Below are 22,337 nucleotides of genomic sequence, written 5' to 3' on the forward strand. Positions count from 1 at the left end.
GTCATTCAGAGTCATTTATTTCAGTTTTTGTTTTTTACAAAAATATTTTACATTAGAAAACACAGCTTGAAATATACACAGTTCACTTGGTTTTGCGGGAACCACGGAACATCTCAACTCAAATATATCTGTTTCTATATTTAAAATGTAGGTAAATATATCAGCAAGAATAAATCTGCTCGCTATCCTGTGAGTTCTGCTAAGGACGTCACCAGCAGGAGCTCGGATCGATGAGAAACAAAGGGCTCCGTAAGCTATTGAAGCAATATGGAATCACAATCTATCCATATTTACTACAAATAAAAGTACAACAAAAGCAGCGTTCCCTCCCGTAATGCTGGCGAACGCTTCAGTTTGAAGATGGCGATGATGATGTCACATGTGGAGCGCACCTCCTCAGAAGGGACTAAAGGGGGGAAACAGCGTTGGGTGACTTTAAGTAGAGGATTTGGAATTTGTGTCTAACAGGAAATCGCTCGCATGTGCCACTTCCTACCTCTATGTACCACAGCCGAGCTCCATGCTATTCACCCAGCTCCCTATTTGCAGCCCCTGTCATTCATCTACCTGTTGACATCCCAGCATGCCATTCACACGTCTTCCTGCCAACATCCCACGGGAGCATTCATCTATAAACCTAACTATCTATCTACACTACATCCCAGGGTGCTTTTCACCTGTCTGCCACGGTGTCAGTCACATGTCTGAGTATCTGGATTCACGGGTGTCATTCTTTGCCCTGGATTGAGGCTTTCAGGCGGCTCTTCCTGTCAGACTGGCGTCGAACCCTTACTGAGCGCCCAAACTCCAGCCATGGCTGTGACTTCAACCCGTTTCACCAAATGACAGAATCCATGGAGAATTATTTACCTTCTCCACATGTCAGCAGCCGGTTATAAAAAGTACAAATGAGGAGAAACACAAAGTTGGGACCTGTCTAAAGGCATGAAAATCCACCAACAAGCACATAACCTCTCGTAAACAATTCCTTTTGCAGTTAAACTGCGTATGGATTAATCCAAGGAAGATAAACCCTGCCAATTAGTGAGACTGGCATCATTTATTCAACTGTGGTATTGGACAAGGCCGGACTGGTCGAATCGTCCTGTTGTCAGTCAACCAAAGCAAACCAGCCGCAGAGACAAGACATCAGTACTGATCATCCCATCCCAGAATGCCGTGCGTTATTGCTGTAAACGGGACCAGGAATAACGGTTTTCTCATCAGCGCCTCCTGCTGGGTTTTACGTGAATACATTTTAGACTGAAGCGAAAGCTAAGAACGTGTGGTTTCGTGTGTAACTCAATTAGTAAAGCACAGAACTAGCATGGTCACTGTCAGTGGACTGCATTAATGGCTTCCCTAGTATGATAACAGAACTGTATGCACTAGCCATACTGCAAGGCGCTTCAATGACCATCAATGGCATGTGAAATAAATAACAGCAAAAAAAGCAAAACCATACCAATTGATATTATATATAACAAAGATTTCCAGTTCGTATTTACGGTCCTCTGGCGACTCCCTCGCCCTCGTTCACGGCTGCTTTGGCATCATAGCGGCTCCGAGCGGAGGGCCAGCGCCAGCGTCCACAGCGGCGGCAGCAGCCAGGCGGGGGAGGGCGAGGGCCGCGCGCCCACGGGGGACGCGGTGTCCGAGGTGCAGGAGCACACCTCGTACCCGTTCTCCGCGTGGTCCGGGCGCCGGTGCACGTTGACCCGGGTCTCGGTGCTCTTGGGCGCCGCGTCCGGCGAGTCCGACTGCATCTCGGTGCACAGCAGCCAGTCCTTGGCGATCAGGCGCGGGGATCCGGCCTCCGCCTCCATGTCGCTGCCCGGCACGCGCCAGTACTCCCTCCCCTTGAAGAAGTAGGACGAGCCTGCGCCGAGAGAGGGGGCGGCGTTAGCGTGTGTGCGGCAAACGGGACGACAACAGATCTCACATTAGAAAGCTGGTATCACCCTGAAGGCGCACAATCACAATAACAACAAATACGCATTGAAACCCAGCAAAGAGATTTCTAAGCAGCGCTGCACTCGCTCTGAACTTATCCGTGCGGCCTCTTCGCCATTTCTCTCACTCTGCTGTCATCTTGGCATCCGCGGCTTCGACTTGTGATTCCTCCATGGCTTCTGTCTCTCCTCAGCACCCGCCTCACTCACTTTCCACCAGGAGCTGTCAGCGCATCACCTTCACCCTCTCTTCTCCTCCTATTTTGTTGTTTTCTCTTCACTCCAGGCTTGTGGAAGCCGCCTAAAGGCAGATAATGGCTTTGATGTCGCTCCAGCTCTCTGGGCCAAAGGTGTGCATATATGCGAATCTGCTCTCTTTGTATTTATATATAGCAAATGTGTTATTTCTGTGCGGCTTTCCATAGAATGGGGGATTGCGCTGCTACTGTCCCCTCTTTTGCATTTGGCTTGTTTTGCCACACACACATCAAAGCGCTTGGAGCAGGACCCGTGAAGCTGGCGAAAGCTCAGACGCGACGCAGACCTCTAAACACCTGACAGGGAAAAGAGCCTCGGCGCATTCAGGGACGCGAGGTGAGGTGCCTCTCTCCCACTGAGAGCAGCCCGAAATAGGGACTGAGTGCCTCCTGCTAATTAGTTGTTTTGGTGCCAGTTTTCAACATCTACAAGTGCTTTATCAAAGTGTAATCTGGACAGCCAACTGGTGGGAGCGCTCCTTAAAGGGGAGGTTGGTGGGTACAGGTCTGAAAAGCAATGAAAGTAAAAAACAAGCAAAATAATAATAATGATCCAGATGGAAAAGCATGTCCTGGACCCAAGCGTCTGGGGAACGACTCCAGGTCCAGAGCTCACGTCTATTTAAATGAACCGGCCAAAATCTGCTGATGTGCTTTTATGGATGTATGAAATGCTTTGACTGTCTGGTGACCAAATACATTTACAACACAGGAGCATTCAAATCTGCTGGTCACTGTGGCGAAAGCAGGCGGGGGTTTGCATATGAATGCAAGGCACGGCTCCCACCATTAAGCAACACAAAGAGGCTGAAAAAGCTACAGCAACAGTAACTTCTACTTGGCGTCGAACCACATCACTCCCTCTTCTGATCTCAAATGGGTCCGGAGTGAGCACCTTCAACGCGCAGGAGCATAAAATATTAACCAGCAGCCCGACTTTAATGCGCACACCTCGCCTGGACTTCGTGTGAGATAGAGCGCTCGGGTTCAGAGCTGGTTGCGGTCTGCTGGGACTGATAGGGCCAAACTGGTTCTATGAAGCACACTAAGGGAAATGGGCTCATGCATTCATTACGCAGGCTCAGCAACATATTGAACACACAAGCAGGAGGTAAACATAAACTTTCTCATAAATCCAGGCCAGTGTAACAGCCCTCGACTTATAGTATTTCATAGGGTAGTGTCTGCAGCGATCTATGGTTCTACTATACAGTCATTAAACTGAGTTATGAAACCCCAGCCCAGAAATCCCAGCTTCAACCTACTGGGTCCAGCCAGAACATCTCAGCGAGCCCATTAAGTGAGTTGAACCATGATAGAACATCCAGATGTGGAGTACGGCAACAGCTGCCTGAGTTGTGTTAGGTTTCCTCCTTTTATCTCACTAAGGACTCCTTATAATGTGCAGCATCATGCTAACGCTGCAAACAATTAAACAGAGCTCTGCGTGTGTGTGACGTGACTAATGATCACATCAGTCCACATCCACCCGGAACTTAAATCGCCTTTAAAAAACAATTATTACGTATAACAATGAGATTTAACAAATAGTCCAGTGTCACAGTAGAAGAGTGGAACTAATGAGTGATGGTTCTCTGATTTGTACATGAAGCAAATGACAAAAGACAATCTGAAACGCAAGATAACCTGATTTAAACATATACCTGCGCTCTCCTCCATGCTCCTCTTATCTTAATTATTCTAATAACATTCGGGAATATATGCTGAATATTCCTGGAACAAGGCAGCGCCGCTTCCTTTCAACCACCTTGGCTTGTTAATTAAATAGGGTTCAACAAAGGCAGGTGAAACAAGTGTCAGAGCTCTGAGACTTGATATTAATATCCTGCTAATCTGCTGTAACACAGAGTCGTCTGCAGCGTTTCCACGGAGAGCTGCAGCAGCACTGGGTCTCATCAAAGCAGCAGCGCTCACTGGTTTGCGTTGTTCAAGGTTTATGCACTGTTTATTATACTTAACCTGAGTTAGAACGGCACTAATGACCAAATATCTCAATTGGTTGATTTGCGTTGGTCATTAAAACCTAATGTCAATAGTTCTGCCAATGGTCAGTGATATGTCATGAAAACTATGATCCAATTAGAGGTTATTAGTGGAAAACAATAGCAGAGGTTTCCATCTGGTGCCGACGCCTCTTCCCTGATGCTCTAATCATAATCTGGAATAAATTAATCATCTCCGAACAGAAGGCGCCGGCCCCACTGCCACAGTGAGACATTTCACATTCAGAGAAAGACGAGACGATCTTGGTCTGGGGTCAGCGAGGGCCGCGTTCAAGCAGCTGCGACCAGCGCACGCTGCAAATCATCCATCGCAGCCTAACGAGTTACAGCCGGCGCTCGGGTTCAAGGCGGAGGCAAACATCTGTTATTGTCCGAGCTGACGAGTCGGCAGCGGTTTCAAATCCTGTGTTAATGCTTTTAAATGATCTAACGATCCGACACGATTCGCACGGTCGACTCCGAGCCTGTGACCGCGTCTTCCTGCGGAGATGTGGACCTTTTACCCATTCTGTTTCACCAACCACTGTTTTTCATTCGAAACTGATTACACCAGTAACAAGAAACAAGACAAACATCGGCGGCGTCCGGATCGGAGGCGTTACCGATGGCGACGCACAGTAGAGGATGCTGTGTGTGGAGGCGGGAGGCAGTCGCTGTGATGGAAGTAACAGAAGCTGAGGCAGATAGTGCGAGGACTGATGCAGCTGCAGTACATGCCAGAGGGCAGTCTGCACAATGCGTGGCTGCCCAGGAGGGGCAGCGGCGCTTGCTTTCATTACCTGACGTCCTGCTCTGGTGCCGTTTACACCTTTTATCACCGGGGACGAGTGGAAACCGCTCAGCTGGTACAGTCACAAAGCACGGATGCCTTTCGCGGCTCCGTCCGGAGACGGGGCGGGACCGGGGCTGAGGGCGGGACGTCGCTCACGCCGAGGGGAGGCTGATCGGATTAGCTCATCCCAGCGCCGCTCTCAAATGAAACATGGCCGCGTGCGGCGAGGCCACAGCGCCAGCGTGGGTTCATAAAGGGAGACGTAAAGGTCACTGTTGTTGGCGGCGCCCGGATTCCGGTCCAACAACATCTTTCTGGCAGAGCGACTGTTCCTGTAATCTAAAAAGTTTGTTGCCCGGAAACTTTAGCGTCTTTGGCGCGGAAGGCGCCCGGAGGCAAACATACAGCTACATACACATACATTTCATTTCCACTCTTCGCGGGTCACCGGCCGTTTGTTAGCGCTTCTCGCAGGATCGAGCAACTCCACCGACGCAGCGGCGTCCGTTCGCGGCGATTAAAGCGATCGCTCAAAGCGCTCCTGCGTCGGTACGAGCCGCGTTTACGCCTGTAGGAGCTCGATTGTTCGCAGCCTGCAGAGGTGGAGGTGCCAGCGAGCGCTGTAAACTGAAGAGCACATATTTGGGCCAAGTTAAACACAAACACAACAGTTTGACTATAAGCGCGTTTTCCACATAAAATGTGTTGTGTTCAAATTACCCCAGTTACACGCCTTTTCCTGCCTGTTCGCGCTCCCCTCAGAGCCACACGCGGCTTTATGAAGCAGCTTTCACAGTTGGAGCGTTTTTTCCGGCGACTGGGAAATTTCTGTTTATGGCTCGGTTTCATATGCAGTTAAACTGTAGGTGCAGAGCATAAAGATCGACTCGGTCCGTTTGTGAGCGCAGACGAATAAAGGGCTAATAGTTATGTGACTTAATCACAATGTTGACATCAGGCCAGGCAATTATCAAAGTGCAAAAGGCTGCGATTTCATTCAAATGACGTCTGTTCAAGTCAGCACCTCAGGGACCGGAGCGTGGACCGCGCAGAGCAAAGACCAGCAACTGCCAATCAATACATTGCACTGAAACGCGCCGCGTTTTCATCAGCCTCTCAAACAGCGCAGGATGCTAACGTCCTGATTAGCGCAGAGCAAAACAAAGCACAGATGTGCTGTCGAGCGTGACATCATCCAACAAGTCCCCGCGGCGACAGCAACAAACCACGGCCCCCCCCACGCGCTTCTGGGCGGGCGCCGTCGCTCCGCTAGCTGTTTGTGGCTCCGCCCCTCACCGTCGGACCAGCGCATGGCGTCGTCCAGCTGCGGCGGCAGCCCCTTCCACAGCGCGGCGTCCTTGGGGTAGCCCAGGTCCATGCGCCGCAGGCGGTCGTCGTAGCGCCAGTAGCGGCCGCCCTTGAAGAAGTAGGTCTTGTCGTTGTGCAGCCACACGAAGGCGGCGTCCACGCCCTCCGCCGGCAGCCCGAAGTCGCTGATGGGCCGCGGGTAGCCCTCCTCCACGATGTTGTCCTTGAACACCCAGTACTTGAGACCTGAGGGCGCATGAGAGCGTGAGAAGCCGGAACATCTGCGAGAGAATCCAATGAAATGCAGCGCAGCTACTCCGAAGCCACTCAGACATGTGCAATCGCAGGTAATAACCTTTGAAAAAGACGATCTTGTGGTCCCCGGGCCGCTCGTACACGGCGTCCACGCCGTCCAGGTTGGGCGGGAGGCCCCTCCAGAAGCGGTGAATCTGAGCCGGGCGCAGAGACACCAGGTGCTTCTCCCGCGTCAGCCGCCAGAAGTACTTCCCTGCGACAAACAGGAGCAGGTCAGCACTTCCAAGGCTGGTTCTGTGCTGGAATCTGCAACCTCACATCCCTGAACATGCGTCGGACAGCGATGGCTGCACTGCTGTGTGCATCCAGTCGTAGTGTGAGCGCCCAGAGCGCATGACTTGGCTTCCAATCGCCCCCCCCCCTCCCTCCGCTGTCGCCTGCTCCTCGGCTTTATCTTTCCTCAATTCAGCTCCTTTCCCCCTGTCTCTCACTGTCCGCTGCATCTACCCTCGCGTCCGTCCGTCTCTGCTTCCAGGTACCTTTGAAAAAAAAGGCCTCCCCTCGTATTTGGGCCACGGCGTCGAAGTGGCTGGTGCATCTGTCCGGGGCGTCTCGCGACTGCCTGAGAGGAAGGAAGCAAAACAACCGCACTTAAGGTCAGTTATGCAGCTTATGACGCAGTTCAAGTCATTTGCATACAAAATACCCATCTATGTTATAATAGCACTCCCCTACTGAGAATGTCTAAACGCTCATGTGTTCCCTTCAATTAAATAGGCTAAACATTAGGTGAAATGCTATCACGCTGACACGGTGAGGTCCCCCAGTGCATTCATTCCCAGGGCTAATAAGTGATTTAAAGCGCCAGCGTGTTTCGACTACCAATGATGAAGCCATTAGCGCCACAGGGCTGTCACTGTGAGTGGGAGCCTGCCAGCCCTGCTGCTACAAACAACGGCGGCCATTCAACGCGCTGCGAGGACGACACTGCTGCCTAGTGGTCGACGTTCGCGACCCTCGTCAATAATCCAGCGGATCGGTGCATCGCGGCCCGAACGAGAGAGGCAAAACAGAACGGGACGCGGCCGCAGCTCCTTCCACTTTCATCCAGAATGCGTCACATATTTATTAAATGTACCGCGGTGCAGAGAGGCAGAGAAGAATAAACCGCGGGCGGACGTTTGAACAAAAGAGATGAAACTTTATTAATGGGTTTCGCCAAAGTGACACCGTCGTCCACTTACAGCAGCGTGGAGCGGTTCTCAGGGAGGTCCAGCAGGACGGGCGGCTCGGCCGTCTGCGAGGGGCCGCCGGGTCGATTGGTGTGGGACACCGAGTCCCGGACACCTGAGGGACAAACAGAAGTCAAATCCAGTGAAAAGCGTGTTCATTGGTTTTGCATCATCACCACTTAAACATATTCGGGTGCAGGACGGGTCCAGAGCTCAAGCTACAGCATCAATACATGTGTTCCTTTAAGCCTGTGCTCTCACTTCATTCACTCAATTTAAGTCTGCTGCAGTCATGACTCTCTGCTCTTCCCCTCACTGCTTCTAACAGGAAGTGCTCTGATAGGATCTCATGCCATAAAGGGCTCCAATTAACTCCGTGTCTCCACTAATGGATGAGGCTGCTCCACAGCTCAGCCGGCGCTTTGAGCCTCTCACCGTAGAGCTGCCACACGCGGACCTTGTCTTCGTACGGCAGGTCGTATTTCAGGGGGTCCCCGACCGGACCCTGGTAGTAGGGTCTCATGATGGACTCCATGGCGGAGGTGTGGACCAGGCCGATGGCGTGGCCGAACTCGTGCACCGCCACGGCGAACAGGTCCATCCCGTGCGAGTCTGGAGGAGACGAGAGGAGCAAGAAGCGTCAGCGGTCGTTTTCCATGCGTTGGAAAACGCGTCGGTCAAGATCAATCTGTGAACCTGGATTCAGGACAGGAGGCGCTCGGGCGAGAACGGCGCGCAGGAAGCCGTTCCCGTCCCGATCCTCCAGCAGCGCGGCAGAAAAACGGCACAAAGAGAAAATTGCAAAAGCACATTTTGAGCACAGCCTCCCTCGCGCTCGACATTTGGAAACAATCCTGCACTCGGAGGAACAGGGGGAGTAAACAAGGTTCTCACTTTGAAAACATGACGCAGCATCGTCATCTTTTATGAATGGAGCAAACACTTCAGCGACAACTATTATCATTCCATCTGAAGGAGGTCGTGTCCCGCTCAGCGCCTGCAAACAACACCGCTGCTGTGTGTGTGTGTGTGTGTGTGTGTGTGTGTGTGTGTGTGTGTGTGTGTGTGTTTAGCCCTTTTATTAGTTAATTCCACGGCTTGTAAATTAAAAGGTGTGATATCCAACTTTCACAGCTCCGAGTGCCACTGGGTGTGTGGTGCTGTGAGATAACTAGGGTAAGCGCTGCCTCAGCCCCTCGGCTGCCAATCAAAACCTAAGTGCAGCGGCACACGGCGCCTGCCGGGCGTGTAAGTGCTGTTCTCTTTACCTTCAGTTCAGCTGAACGAAAGAAAAAACCCGCAAAACTCATTGTCTGGCTCTGCTAAGCAGGACAAAACCCCAGGTTTAGAGATCCAGGCCTGCCGGTGCTCGCTGCCAGTCTAGCTTAGCGTTCCTTGCTAGCCGGGTTCCGTTGACCTCGACTCGGGAGCATCGAGGGACGGGAAAGGCGACCGGGGCGGCGCGCGTGCGCTCACAACAGCAGCGATGCTCTGCAGCCCCGCGCCGGCTCTAATCTACAGGAGCACCCGGTGCAGAGGGGAAGTGGATGAAAGGAGGGATCGAGGGGAGAGAAGGGGGATTCACAGCAAAGCAGGTACCATGTCATCGTATTCACAGTCCGTCTGACGTCGGCAGGAAATAAATCCTAACGCCCGCGGACAAATGCTGCGAGATTCCAGGGGATGAAGGAGATGGATTGAGCCCGACATCCATCCCAGGAAGAGAGCAGGGGCCTGAGCGACGCAGGGCTCCAGACGAACGCGAAGGTCGCAGCTCGGCAGAAGGGCCCATTTCTTTCCTGCAGGAACCTACGGATATTGAGCAACTGCATCACGCTTCGCCTCAGTCCACCTGCATCACCACGCTGCGAGCAAACGTCTGCAGCACTTAGGAAAAGTTGTGGTGTAGACGATGTTGGATGGAAGTAAACAGCGGCGCGACTTGCTGGAGGCTCTCTGTCGCTTTTAAGGTGGATCCCTGAAGGAGCCGTGCTGTTCTGACACAAGCACAGCCTTTATTGAAAGATTTAAGATACGCCGAAATCGCCACGTTAAGCCTTTCCAGATGAAAACACGCTTGACACTTGACACATCCTACTGTTAAATGCATGACTGAGAAGACAAACAAGCTTCAAGGGGCGACTGTAATTAGGTATTTATGCCTAAAGTCTGTAAAATAGAAGACAGACATTTTAGAGGAAGTCAAATTTGAACATTTTCGCAGAAAGTATAGTTCGAATGAATGAAGGGGCCAGTGAGTCAGATTACTCATATATTGATTGTGGCTCAGGCCTTAAACGTTATTCACAGTTGAGATCTGAGCTGATCGTGCCATTTCTCTTCTTGAGAGTTGAATCTTTAAAGTATATTACAAAAGAAAGCGTTCAGAGAAATAACAATGAGACTTTGACATATTTATAGACGCCAGTGAGACAAAACTAGATGAGAAAAGCGGGCCTGGCTCTGACCCAGACCAGTGAACTATATATGACCCAGACCAGGCTCATCCTAAAACAGCACCAAGTCCAAGGCGGGTCCACAGATGACACAGTAGAGCTCAGTGGAGCTCCAACCAGGGCCCAGACCCACAGGAGGCGTCGGCCTCTGGACCAATGACATGAGAGGAGGCGACGGCAGCGTGAGACACGGAGCCGCTTTCACAGAGACTTTGGAGGATTGTTACTAACGCCCAGCGTGTGGTCTAAAAGTAAATAGAAAATGAAAGCGCACACCTCAGGGACGGCGCGGAATTAAAGCAGAGACGTGACCCAAATGTCAAACTATCACGTTGCCTCAGAGTCGCACAGTTAATTGGGCGGCAATTATCCCCTTCCTGAGACAGTGAAGAAGAAAAGTGAAATTCTTTAATTAGAAACGACCTCATTGGCCTAAAAGGCAAGTCGCACGTCACAGAGAGAAGCCACAAAGACACAAACAAAGGCTTCGAGGAGAAGATCGATGTCTTGTTTTTGGAAACAGAAATTGCTGTCTCTAGTAGAATGCATCCAAAATCACATAAAAACCTAATTTCGCGCTGAAAAAACCATGGGCGGCAGCAGCGAGCGGAGCTGGGTTGTGTTGTTTTTATTGGCATTGATGGGCCATTAGAAAGAAGAGGCACGCGCTCATTTTACCTAATAAAAAAAGCCTGTTTTATTTGATGAATATTTCACCTTTCATCAGAGTGAAGTCACCTTGAAGACGAGCGGCTCCATGATAATGCGACTCGCACACTCGGTGCGGAACAGTAGCACCGGGGCTCTTTCTGTCAGGCTGCAGCGCTTTGATGCCGCTTTCCATTCATCCGTCTGTTCAGATTAACATTCATCTGTTAAAACCTCCTTTGTGCTGTTTGAAGCGCGGGCTCGTCACATACAGACGTACATACATACAGTGCATGTCCCGTCGCCGCCGCCTGGGTTAAATGGAGCACACTGAGCCGCTGTAACATATGGATGAGACGGGGAATTATCGCAGGTTCTGGTGACGGAACCAGCAGCTGCTTGAGTCAGCGTCTCGCGTGCTACGAGCCTCAGCTTCCAGCTGTGGAGAGGATGAGAGCCACTGTCGGGAGCCTCGAACGCAGGAAAGGACTGTGATGGGCCGAGTCGATTTTTTTAGAGGCCTGATGCCTCATCTTTAAGGAGGAGCAGGAGAAACTTTCTGCCCACGCGTTCCGTGGCTCCGACCTCTGAGCTACGAACGCCGCATCAGCGCCATTTCTCTCCCGCCGCCATCTCCAAACGCTGCGTCGATCGACTCGGGAGCAGCTGTCGACGGAACCGCGCCGCGTTCTGGTAGCTTCAGCTTTTCACCGCCGTAAATCAGAAAAGGCACCGGCTGTCGAACTTCAAACGCACTAATTATAGAGCTCCTCTGTCTTTTTTCCCCCCGATTCCCCAAGCGTTAAAACGTTAGAAGAGCTTTTCTGTTAATAATGGAGTCATTTACTGTCCAATCAACTCAGACAAACATAAAACAATAAATCTTCCTTTTTAAATTAATTCCTGTAAACGCTGGTTTATTTGTGGCAGTTGGAGGAAGTGAACGAGGCCCTTTTATGTCCCTGATTCGACCCGTTTCGTCAGTACATTGGGTACTTTATCTGAAGCCATTGTGTGTTGTATTTATAGTTAAAACAAATTAAATATTAATTATAGAATCTGGAGCATAAATAAAGGGAAGGAGCAGGATGCGGCTCCACAGTACACTCAGCTTTAGATGCAGAAACCTTGGCTGACATATTCGTTCTAGAAGCATTTTATTTATTTCATTTTCCACACCATGACTATTTAAATCATTTTAACTGGTGAGATGCTTCTCACTATCCCCCTTCAACCCAAGGATTTATTCCGGGCATGTTCAAGAGCAGCTCCTCACCTGGAGACCTGAAGGTCCAGGCCTCGTCGTCATCGAAGTGCGTGTCCCCGGCCGTGAACCTCTCCCCTGGGAAGAAGGCGTGAGCCACGGTGCCGCCCGGCCCGTCGAAGGGGTAGCCGTCGTCGTGGTCGGCCTTGGTGAAGTCGATCTGAATGTCCGCGTCGCTTCCCGCCACCTCGTGGAAGTTGAGGGGCGTGATGTCACTCCAGACCTTCAGGGCGTAGTACATCAGCGCTCTGACCGTGTCCCGGCCCAGTAAGGCCGAATCCTTGGGGAACGTCCTGACTCTGGGATGGAACAAAACAGGTGGTCCTTATTCAACATGTCAGAAAAAAAAGAGCATCTTATTCTGAAATTTCTGAAAAAACTCCTGACTCATGCCACGTGACGTTAGAGTGACACCTTCAGCTGTCCTTGATGTTCTCAGTACTGTATAGAAAGAGACAGATAAAAATAGCTGGGATTTTTTTTCTGCCGTTAAAGGTGACTCGTCTGGATTTTAGCTTTGACGTAGCTGATAATGACAAATTGCCTGGAAATCTGACTCAAGCTCATTGAAGCAGCCTTTGACAGAAAAAGACCGTTCCCTCTCAAGACGACTTTTCTGTCTTACTTTGAAAAGGACAATGGGAAGTCTAAAAGGGCTTTAAACGCAATAATGATGATGGGGAGTCATCTGTAATCAAATGCATCCTAATGGTCCAGACCCACATCACAGCCTGTGGAACCGACGACCCCTGAGGTTATGTACGTATTTATTCGTTTTTCCAGCTGAAGGACAGCGGCGCGTTCTGTTGATAACATCTGAATCAAAGCAGCTCCTGCCACAAGCATCATCTCAGACCTTTCATCCCCACATGAAAGTCAGGCAAAGTCAGATTTCTGAACGCCGGCCGGAGGAGCTCCCACCATCAAACCTCTTAATCGCCACTTTACTTTTATCCAACTCTTTATTTTGCTGAATTTACATTTCAAATTCCTCTCCTGCTGCGTCGTTGCACCGTCATACACTTGGTTGAATGCTAACTTTACTTAAACTTAAGTTCTTCCTGGGCCGTGTCGTTACAACACAGGTCTTCTTCAACTCCAGCTGCAGCTCCATTATGTATTAATTAGGAACTACGACGATGTCAACGTGGTGTCACAAAACACACGGGGGCATTCGTAACATCAGCTCAAGCGATGAAGAGGTAGTCGTTTGAAAATTGCTTTTCCCTCATTAATATGCAAATGTATGCAGGAAATATCTTAAAAATCTAATGAGATCACCTGCTCTGTGGGGACACCAGCAGTTAATTCGTTCACACGCACTTCACTCATTCATCCAGCGGGAGCGGAGCCACAGTTAGCCAAGGTCACCGCCGACGGCCAGACCTCCACAGACAATTCACCTGCTTATTAGTCAGGATTCAGACCGAGGGTGGGAGATTGTGTGTGTGTGTGTGTGTGTGTGTGTGTGTATGTGTCCTTGCGGTTACATCGGAGTGGGGCCCAAAATCCTTTTTATCTACCAAAGTGGGGCCCTATAGTCACTTGTGGGGCCCTTTGGCTGGGCAAAGATTAGATTAGAGCAAAGGTCAGACGTCTGCCTTTATTTATGATGGTTAAGGTAGGGGGCTGAGGAAGGCAGTATGGCAATGGTGGGGCCCTACTTTTATAGCACCGCGGGGCTGTGTGTGTGTGCGTGTGTGTGCCCACGTGCGCCTGTGTGTGTGTGTGTGTGTGTGTGCCCACGTGCGCCTGTGTGTGTGTGTGTGTGTGTGCCCGCGTGCGCCTGTGTGTGTGTGTGTGTGTGTGTGTGTGTGTGCCCGCGTGCGCCTGTGTGTGTGTGTGTGTGTGTGTGTGTGCCCGCGTGCGCCTGTGTGTGTGTGTGTGTGTGTGTGTGCCCACGTGCGCCTGTGTGTGTGTGTGTGTGTGTGTGTGTGTGTGTGTGTGTGTGTGCCCGCGTGCGCCTGTGTGTGTGTGCTGATGGGAGAGGAAGATGGAGCGCAGAGCAGGACTCAGTCAGTGCGCTGCGCCGCTGCATCCGTATCGAGGGCAGGTCCGCCAAGGTCGGAGCGCTGCTGCCCCGCATCTGCGATGAGCCGAGACGCAGGCGGCTGCCGGTGTTTGCACAGCACGCGTGTAGGTGCGCGAATGAGGGAGCGGCTCCGTCTCCCAGCGCCGTCGATGATCGCGACGCGCCGCAGATCTTGTCACTTCGTCAATCTCTGATATTCGCGACGCCATTGACTACGGTTTAATTAAAGCAGCCGAGCGCGGTCAGATCTGGTGTTTATTAAGAGCTCGTCCTCATTAGGCCCATAACAACATGGATTTTTTATTATGTTTATTCTGTCAACAGAGTATGAAAAAAAACATAAAATATATTATTTATATTGTTGTTGACAAAATAAATAAAAACAAAAATAGCTGCTGCATGAATACTGTACATGTTTTATATAATATTGCGGTTGAGCCACTTGTTCTCGCTCCCTAAATGTTAAACTATTCCTTGCGTCCAGCCGCTGCGTGCTGCCCTTTTCCACACACTCACCTCAAAGCTACAGCACGACAAGACGAGCTGCTCCTGCTTTGAAGCTGATATGATCAATATTACATTTGATAAATTCTCTGCAGCTTTGGAACGGCTACATTTATGAAGCATTTCGGCACATTACAGCTCATTATTTTGTCCTGGCAACGCGTGCGGGACTGTGCTTTTTGTTCAGCGGCTTTCAGTGGCGCAGCTCAAAAAACCCATTGTTTAGTACCAACAAACAGCAGAATAAAGTTAGCGGCTTGCAGGTGCACATAATGAGGCATTTATCAGCTAATTTGCCAAATATTTCCCTCAGGGGGAGGCAGAGAGAAAAGCATCAGCGCCAATATTGGGTCATAGGCCTATAATCATATTTTCCAAAATGTCAGAGCTGTGCTTTAAAGCCACTGGTGGTTTGATTAGTCTGCGGCTGCATGACTCACCTAAAGAAGCTACGCTAGTAGCTGCTAGTGCAACAGGTGCTGGGTTTGAGCCTTCCAGCTCCAGCCGCTAGCATCCAAAGCACTGGTGCCCAGCGTTATTCATATTCATGCAACAAACCAGCGATGGACAGCTGCTTTGATGCTTTTCATTCAATGACGGCATCAATATATATTATTTAAATCAAAAGAAGTAAATGTATTTTGTGTGATCCCACTGCAAACAGTTCCCAGATTTTATGACTGATGTGCAGTTTGAGACAAGGCAGCAGAGTTGGGAAGAAAGTGCTGAAGTGTGTTCAGCAGGAACAGAGCATCGTTGACTCACAAGTAAATATCTGACAACAGAGTGTGGCGTCAGACGTTTCCGCATCAATCAAATATAATACGCACACAAAGAGCTGCGCACATCAAAGGACGCCCTGACACCACTGAGCTCCTGCAATAGCGCCTAACTGAGAGACGCACGGTGGAGAAGCAGGAAGTCTGAGGACGGGCAGCATCACAGACAGAGCAATTCAAAACGCTAAAGAAGATTAAAAACAATAGCAGAAATAGCATTAATAAGTTGTATTCATTTAATTTGAAACTGACAATAAAATCATCACATTTTAAGCATCTAACAATAAAACAGCCATTTATCTGAATAGAATGTGCTGGATAACAAATAAAACAATAGAACGTCTCCTTTTCAGAAACCAGTCAGATGTAAATCGAACAGATAAATCGGACCGGTCGCATGTCCGGTCTCTGGTAACAGCCTCATCGCATTCATGGGTCTGCGTAATCATCTCTTTGATGGTTGAGAAAAGCATCGCTACAGACAAATAAGGCTTAAAACCAGCTCAAATTAATTGGCTTTTAAATTAAAATGGACCAGGATGCGGCTGATGATGTTGTAATAACGGCATTCAAGGCTTTGGGCAAAGGTTTTTCTTTGTCTATCATGTACATACACAGGCACAAAAAGTTCTTTACGCGACTCCAGTGCATCTTCTGCATGACTTCAACCACACAGACGACTGCAGAGGGCAACAATGTGTCACCTTCTGTAAGTGAGCGTGGTCGCATCAGGATATTAGAATAAATATCCCAAGCCGGTGTGTTTAACACAAGGACGAACGAGGGGACGTGTCTTAAACCGTCATAAATGGACTGAAGAAAATGTTTCATTCAATTACACCAAAATCCTCCTGAGGCACTGGTTCTTACATTAAACATCAGTGTTTCACTGTGGCGGTATATTTATAAAGCCCACCATATGTAGAGCTCTCAGAATGGTAAATCAACAAATAATACACGGGTGCTTATAATAAGAGCTCTATAAATTCACCATCTGCTTCTTGGCAGCGGCTCCAGGCAGATTAAAAGAAATCTACAAAAGAATTAGGTCCATACATCTCAATTTCCTGTAAATCCTGCCTGCTTTGTGTTGCTTTGTGCGCAGAGGTGGCCGCGGCGCCCAAAGCCGAGCTCAGGGCGGCGAAAGCAGAGGTAATTGGCAGCGAGAGGCTGAGAAACAGCAGAACGCCGTCAGAGCAGATGCCGCAGCTCCACAGAGACGTCGGAGCCGCGTGGAGCTGGATGACGGACACCTGCTTCTCCAGGTCAGCGCAGACGCTGCAGGAGATGAATCAGATCCACCAAAAAAAAAAAAAGTGTGTATCTGTGACTGGAAGCTGCATGTGGAGAATGGCTCTAAGCTCCAGATACCTGCCGGTCCCACATCATCACGAACCCGTCGCGAGACGGAATCTGACAACACGGAACCTTCATTCAGCCCTTTGTGCGACGCACCGCGACTGACGACACACCTCGTCTCCGTCACGTCGGCCTCGTCTTCATCACGCTGCTTCGTCGCGTTCTCCTGGAGCTGGGCTTTATTTTCCGCTGCTTTTCCTCCCGCAGCTTTTTCTTCAGCTTTTGTTCCTGCCCATCGACGTCCTGACGTCCTCACAGACATTAGCCTCGTCTGCAGGTGGATTCAGGCACTTTTACGTCCATCTGCAGGTTGGTCTGATCTGTTTGCACCAATCACTGCACACTGTGACCTATGGACGCCCACGTTTTGAGGCTCCGCACAGCGTCACACTGGGAAAACACTGGGAAAACTCACTTATTGTTGCTTTTATTCCCCCCAAAATTCGCTTTATAACATGAGTTTTTGCGTCTGGAAATAAAAGGCCGTTTATCTGTGGTAAACCAGACAAACCCCGACTTGTGAAAGCAGCTTGCTGCTTCACTGAACCACGATCCCTTTCATTGCAGCCCATTGCTGCTCCTGCACGCACTGAACCCCAGCGTCCCGCGTTGGAGGCAGAGCCGAGGATCCGCCGGCACTCGCTGCCTTCACGCCGCCGTCCGCGGCTCGTGGCACTAAATTGAGACGCTGTGCCAAGCTGTCAGCAAACCACACGCGCCTCGTCTAAGCTGAGGCGAGTCCGCCGTGAAGAAAAACAGGAGAGAAAAGACACGGCAACACTCTGGAGTACAATTAAAAACACAAAAACAAGCGAGTCCAAGGTGACGGTGGCGTCCCGCGAGCTCCAAAAGCTGCCGCTTCGAGTAAACGCACCGAAACGCACACGTCTCACTCCCTCTGTCAATCAGCAAACAGATACGGGTCGGCCCCAGGATTCAGTCCTGCGACGAGCCCTGGTTGTTGCATCATTTAATGCGTTCAGACTTGGTACCAGGGCGATGGAGTCTGGGGGAGCTCGCTGCCCATGGGGAGACTGGAAGGGGGGGGGCTGCACATAAACCCAGCATCTCGTCTCCTCGCCTCCTCGTCTCCTCGTCTCCTCGCCTCCTCGCGCCTCAATCAGCTCGGTCCGACCATATGCTGTGGCGTCTCCTCCTCTGCCCGTCCAGCACTAAGCTGGATCCCTGACAGATGGTCCAGCTGCACGTAGCACATATCATTTTATCGTGTACTTTGGAAACTGTTCAGGAATCAGGTGACTTTGGTCCTGGAGTAGAAGGAGATGCAGCCACGTGACCAGAGTCTGTGTGTTGCATCCATTTGAGCGAAGAAAGAGGTGAGAACGATGGGTCATGACTTCTACAGTCATACAAAGGATAATAATTGTTGTTTAATTGGTCTCATCTGTTCACAGGAAATAGTTCCAGACATCATCAGATGCCGCTTTGCAGAGCTTGTCGTGCTTTCATGTTCTTTTTAGACAAGAGCAGCTTTTCATGTTCAGTCTCCTATTTGTTAACACTCAGACCGACGCCTGTGGAGCCTGGTATTTGTCGGAGCTCTGCACGGCCTGACCCTGGGGTGAATGATCCGGAACGCCCACTCCTGGGCCGACGGGAACACTGTCGCTTTTGAATTGTTAATCATCTTTTGTGGGATACTGAGCATTTTACAGGCCGATACGTTTAATTAAGAAAATGCAATCTGTGCGAGTGGAAGTAAAGGAAAAAGAAGTAGAGTAATTCTGTGGATTTTATCCTTTCAACAGCTCCAACAGACCTGTACATACAAGTGACAGGTAATAGGTTAATTATGTGGTTGCCAGGCAACAGTAACAAGAAACCAGTGTGACTGGGATACGAGCTCACTGTCAGTGCGTTGACTCAACGCCCTCAGCCCCGTCAGCGTCGGGCTTCACTACGCGACATAAAGCGTGCTGCTGCAGCGGAGCCGAGCGTGTTCGATAGAGTCAGCAGGTTTCAGATGTTGGTCTCCGTTCTGGTGGATTGCTGTTTTATCGATGCCTACCTCCATGATAGATGCCTCTTGTTCCATTTGTTCTGAGGGCTCAGGCCTCGCCTCCGGCGGCCCGCGCTCACCTCCGCCTCGGACACATCTGGCAGGGAACATCTGGGCGTTTTCATCAGCCCCAGTGTAGCTTGGTCTGAGGAGAGAAACGAGGCGGTGACTTCATAGCGTAAATATCCCTTTATTGGTGGATGACACATGAATACCCAATCTATTTAACACAGACGCGTGTACGGTTCGAAAGCAGCTGTTTGAAAACAGCTGCTTTCGCAGTCTGAGCCGCCTGTCCGCGACATCGCCCGGACCATTAATCACACATGCCCTCGAAGATACCTCCTTACTTGCGCGATCACACTCTCACCGACGCTACTCCCCGGGCTGTAAATTATGCTCACGCACGCAGCGAAAGCGGCACGACGGCGTGTAGACGAGTAGTAAAAACAGCGACGCCGTTATCGCCGCGCGGGAGTGAAAGCGGCAGTTGTGTATTGTATGAGTGACAAACGATGCCACTAGTAGAGGAGGAATAGCTTAAAGCCTACTAAACAATATACTGTTTACACTTACTACTACTATCAATCACACGGTATGCAGTGCTGTCATTCCACTCAGTATGATTTATGCTCACAGGGCGTCTGTAAACGTTTGTGCATTGCAGTGAAACCCGACACCACACAAGTGAGGGGATATTACTTTTAATGTGCGGTTGTCGTGCGACAGTGAGTGGGATTCAACTCAGCAGCACTTTCTGAAGCCACTCTTTGTTTTGCTTTGTGTTTTTTTTTTTAAATTTGCTGTAATACATTCTAAAGGTGCATCCGGCGCAGCGTTACAGCTTCCTCCCTCACGCGCTGCAAACACACCGTCCATCTGAGGGGCCGATTCGGGCCCCGAGGCCGATTCAGGCGGAGCCACGTACCCAGGACGCCGGTTTCTTTGAGCCCCCCGAACTTCTGCATGGCTTTGATGGCCTTGGTCAGAGCCTCCTTGGTCTGGAGCTGGCCAGACACCGGGTCGGGGGGCGGGAGGTAGCCGAACTTGCTCAGCCAGTCCTGGAAGAGAAGCAGTAGACAGAGGTCAAAGGTCACCCCAGGCGTTTGAATGCCTCAGAGTATCTAAAAGCAGCCGAGAGGCTCCGACACCTGTTCATGTTTGCTGTCTGGGGATTCCGTGCATCTAAGCGCATATGTGCATTCAGGATTTGCAAGAGCTTTGTGTATTTATACATCTGCAGGCAAACCGCGCACCGGCTTCACCGCTTCTCGTACCGTGAGGGGTCACGTCCCGTTTCTTTACAAATGACTACGCTCGCATTTTGCAGCCGATCCTTTGACATTTTATTGCAGCACTTTAAAGAAGCCGAGTCATAATTACGGCCATTACAAACACCTGCTCATTTCCTGTTGTGACAAGGTGCGAAGCATCTGCTGTGATAATGGCTCTAATGTGATCCTGAAACTGACGCAGGTAAAAGGAGGTAAGGCGTCAGTAATTCCATTATTTACACCTGCGCTTTTCTACTCTGACACGTTGAAATGTCTTCCGTGAAAACGATCCACTTTTCGGTTTAATCCTAGTATTCTGCTGGGTTCTGCTCATATTTGAATAGAAAGGCTGAGAAAATGATCTTTATAAACAAGATTTCTTCCATCGAATAAGGAAAATAAGAGAAGAAGAGGACGAGAGTGAAAACTATTTCTGCGCTGAAAGTCATTTTGAGTCACTCATCACTAGTTCATTTCTCTTCATCGTGGGCTCTTCCTGTTCATCTGGGTCAGCTGGACCCCTGCATGGCAGCCAGTCTGTTTTCAAAGTGGTCTTGATCAACACTCATCACACATGAAGGACACGGATATTAAATATACTTGACGCTGGTAAAATCTGATGAATAAATAATGGACTCCACATTTATATGTGTATATAAGGTCGCCTTTGAATGAATCTGACTCCCTTGCCACCACTGAAGTCCATCCCAGCTGTCAGTCGAGCGAGAGGTCGGCTTCACTCTGAACAGGTTGCAAAACCCACATAAACACAAGGAGAAGATGAAAAACTGCTGGACCACGGGACCCGTCACTGTCAAGCAAGAGTCCAGCATCACTTTAAAATCAGAGCGCAGACTGACAAGCAGCCTATTAATAATAAATCTTTGCTCTTTGCTTTGTATTGCCTTGTACACAAAGCCGAAGAAAGATTTACTCATAATCGAGTGTATATTACTCCCTGTATGTCTCATTATACGTCAGGTCTGACATGTTTACTGCTTTTAGTATACGGCCCATGACAGTGTTTAAATCTACTTTAATAGAAGTTAGCTGAGCAGTGGTTTACTACTGAAAAGCTCTCAAAGCATTTTAAAAACACGGTGCGGTTGAGAGGTTCGACAGATGTGGAAAACAGATGTTTAACACAAAACCTGAGTAAATAAAGCAGCGCGTGAAAATAAACAGTTGCCTCAGAATGTGAACAGACTTGGCTCAGCCCGATGCAGCTGCTCTGCATGTGGTCTGAATGGAGCACGCCGGGGTTCTGCTTCTCCATCTATGCTGAGCTCCAGCTTCTCTGTCTGTAAGTGCTTCAGAGTTCAAAAGCCACCGGGCCCATTTCTGAATGATATGTCACAAACTGAAAGCTCTGGCAGACGGTGCAGAAAAAATAATGATACTGTACCGGCCACTATTGATCCCCGCTCCAATTCCCATGTCAGTCACAGGGTCGGAAATAGAATAATAACGCTGCAGGTGCCACAGAGCGAGCGTCTGGATCGGAGTCCGGCTGCTCTCTGCTCCTTCAGCTGAAGGCTTCACCACCTTAGTGCTTAATAAAACATACTGGTCCAGTATAAAAAGGACAACGAGGCTGCTAAACGCAGAGACAGATGCTTCATACTAATGGAAAAAAAGCACCCTGCACACGTTTAGAGCAGAAGAATTAAAGAGAGACGCCCAGTGTCAACCCCGACAACGTAATAAATCAATTGCTGGGAATTAAACCGCAGTGAAAGCTGTGAAAAGCGATGCTGCACATGATGTTTGCACAGACGCCCTCGCGCGGAGACGGAGGAGGTACGGGTGAAACCCCCACGGGACTCCATTCGCTCTGAACCGGTCATTAACCGCCGTGCAGACGTAAAAGCTTCTCTACGTGTGGACGAAGCAGCGAGCAGCTGAACGGAGCCTCTCCATTGCGCTGATTCACTGATTCACTGATTCACTGATTCACAGGCCGCGTCGTGCCGTCCACGCCTCATCCACAGCTGCTCGCTTTTACATCTAATTGCTCCTGTTTATTCTTTGCTAAGTTAAGCAGAAAAGGCTCATTAAGGAACGCGATGCTTCAAGATGTGAGTTGCTTTGACTTTCTTTTATTGCCTTCATTTAACCGACCTCCAGTTTCACAACAGCGTGACCGTTTGTACTTTAAACCTTTGGTTTTCGATTCCAGCCAGACGAGAAGCACATTCATG

At 49.8% G+C, this 22,337-nt stretch overlaps 1 protein-coding gene across 2 annotated transcripts in view; it reads right to left on the minus strand.

The window, feature by feature from the left end:
* mmp17a (matrix metallopeptidase 17a) overlaps nt 1-22,337 on the minus strand; it is a 42,263-nt gene continuing 19,926 nt past the window's right edge. For both annotated transcript variants that reach the window (XM_029168836.3, XM_055513209.1), the window contains exons 2-10: nt 19,791-19,923; nt 18,872-19,007; nt 12,181-12,467; nt 8,236-8,412; nt 7,813-7,915; nt 7,108-7,190; nt 6,669-6,821; nt 6,302-6,559; nt 1-1,879 (exon numbers count right to left, since the gene is read on the minus strand). In XM_029168836.3, the coding sequence (XP_029024669.1) occupies nt 1,554-1,879; nt 6,302-6,559; nt 6,669-6,821; nt 7,108-7,190; nt 7,813-7,915; nt 8,236-8,412; nt 12,181-12,467; nt 18,872-19,007; nt 19,791-19,923 (1,656 nt within the window). In that variant the 3' untranslated portion in view covers nt 1-1,553. The remainder of the gene's footprint in view (nt 1,880-6,301; nt 6,560-6,668; nt 6,822-7,107; nt 7,191-7,812; nt 7,916-8,235; nt 8,413-12,180; nt 12,468-18,871; nt 19,008-19,790; nt 19,924-22,337) is intronic.

The sequence above is a fragment of the Betta splendens genome, chromosome 12 (assembly GCF_900634795.4).
Source record: "Betta splendens chromosome 12, fBetSpl5.4, whole genome shotgun sequence".
Classification (NCBI taxonomy): Eukaryota; Metazoa; Chordata; class Actinopteri; order Anabantiformes; family Osphronemidae; genus Betta; species Betta splendens.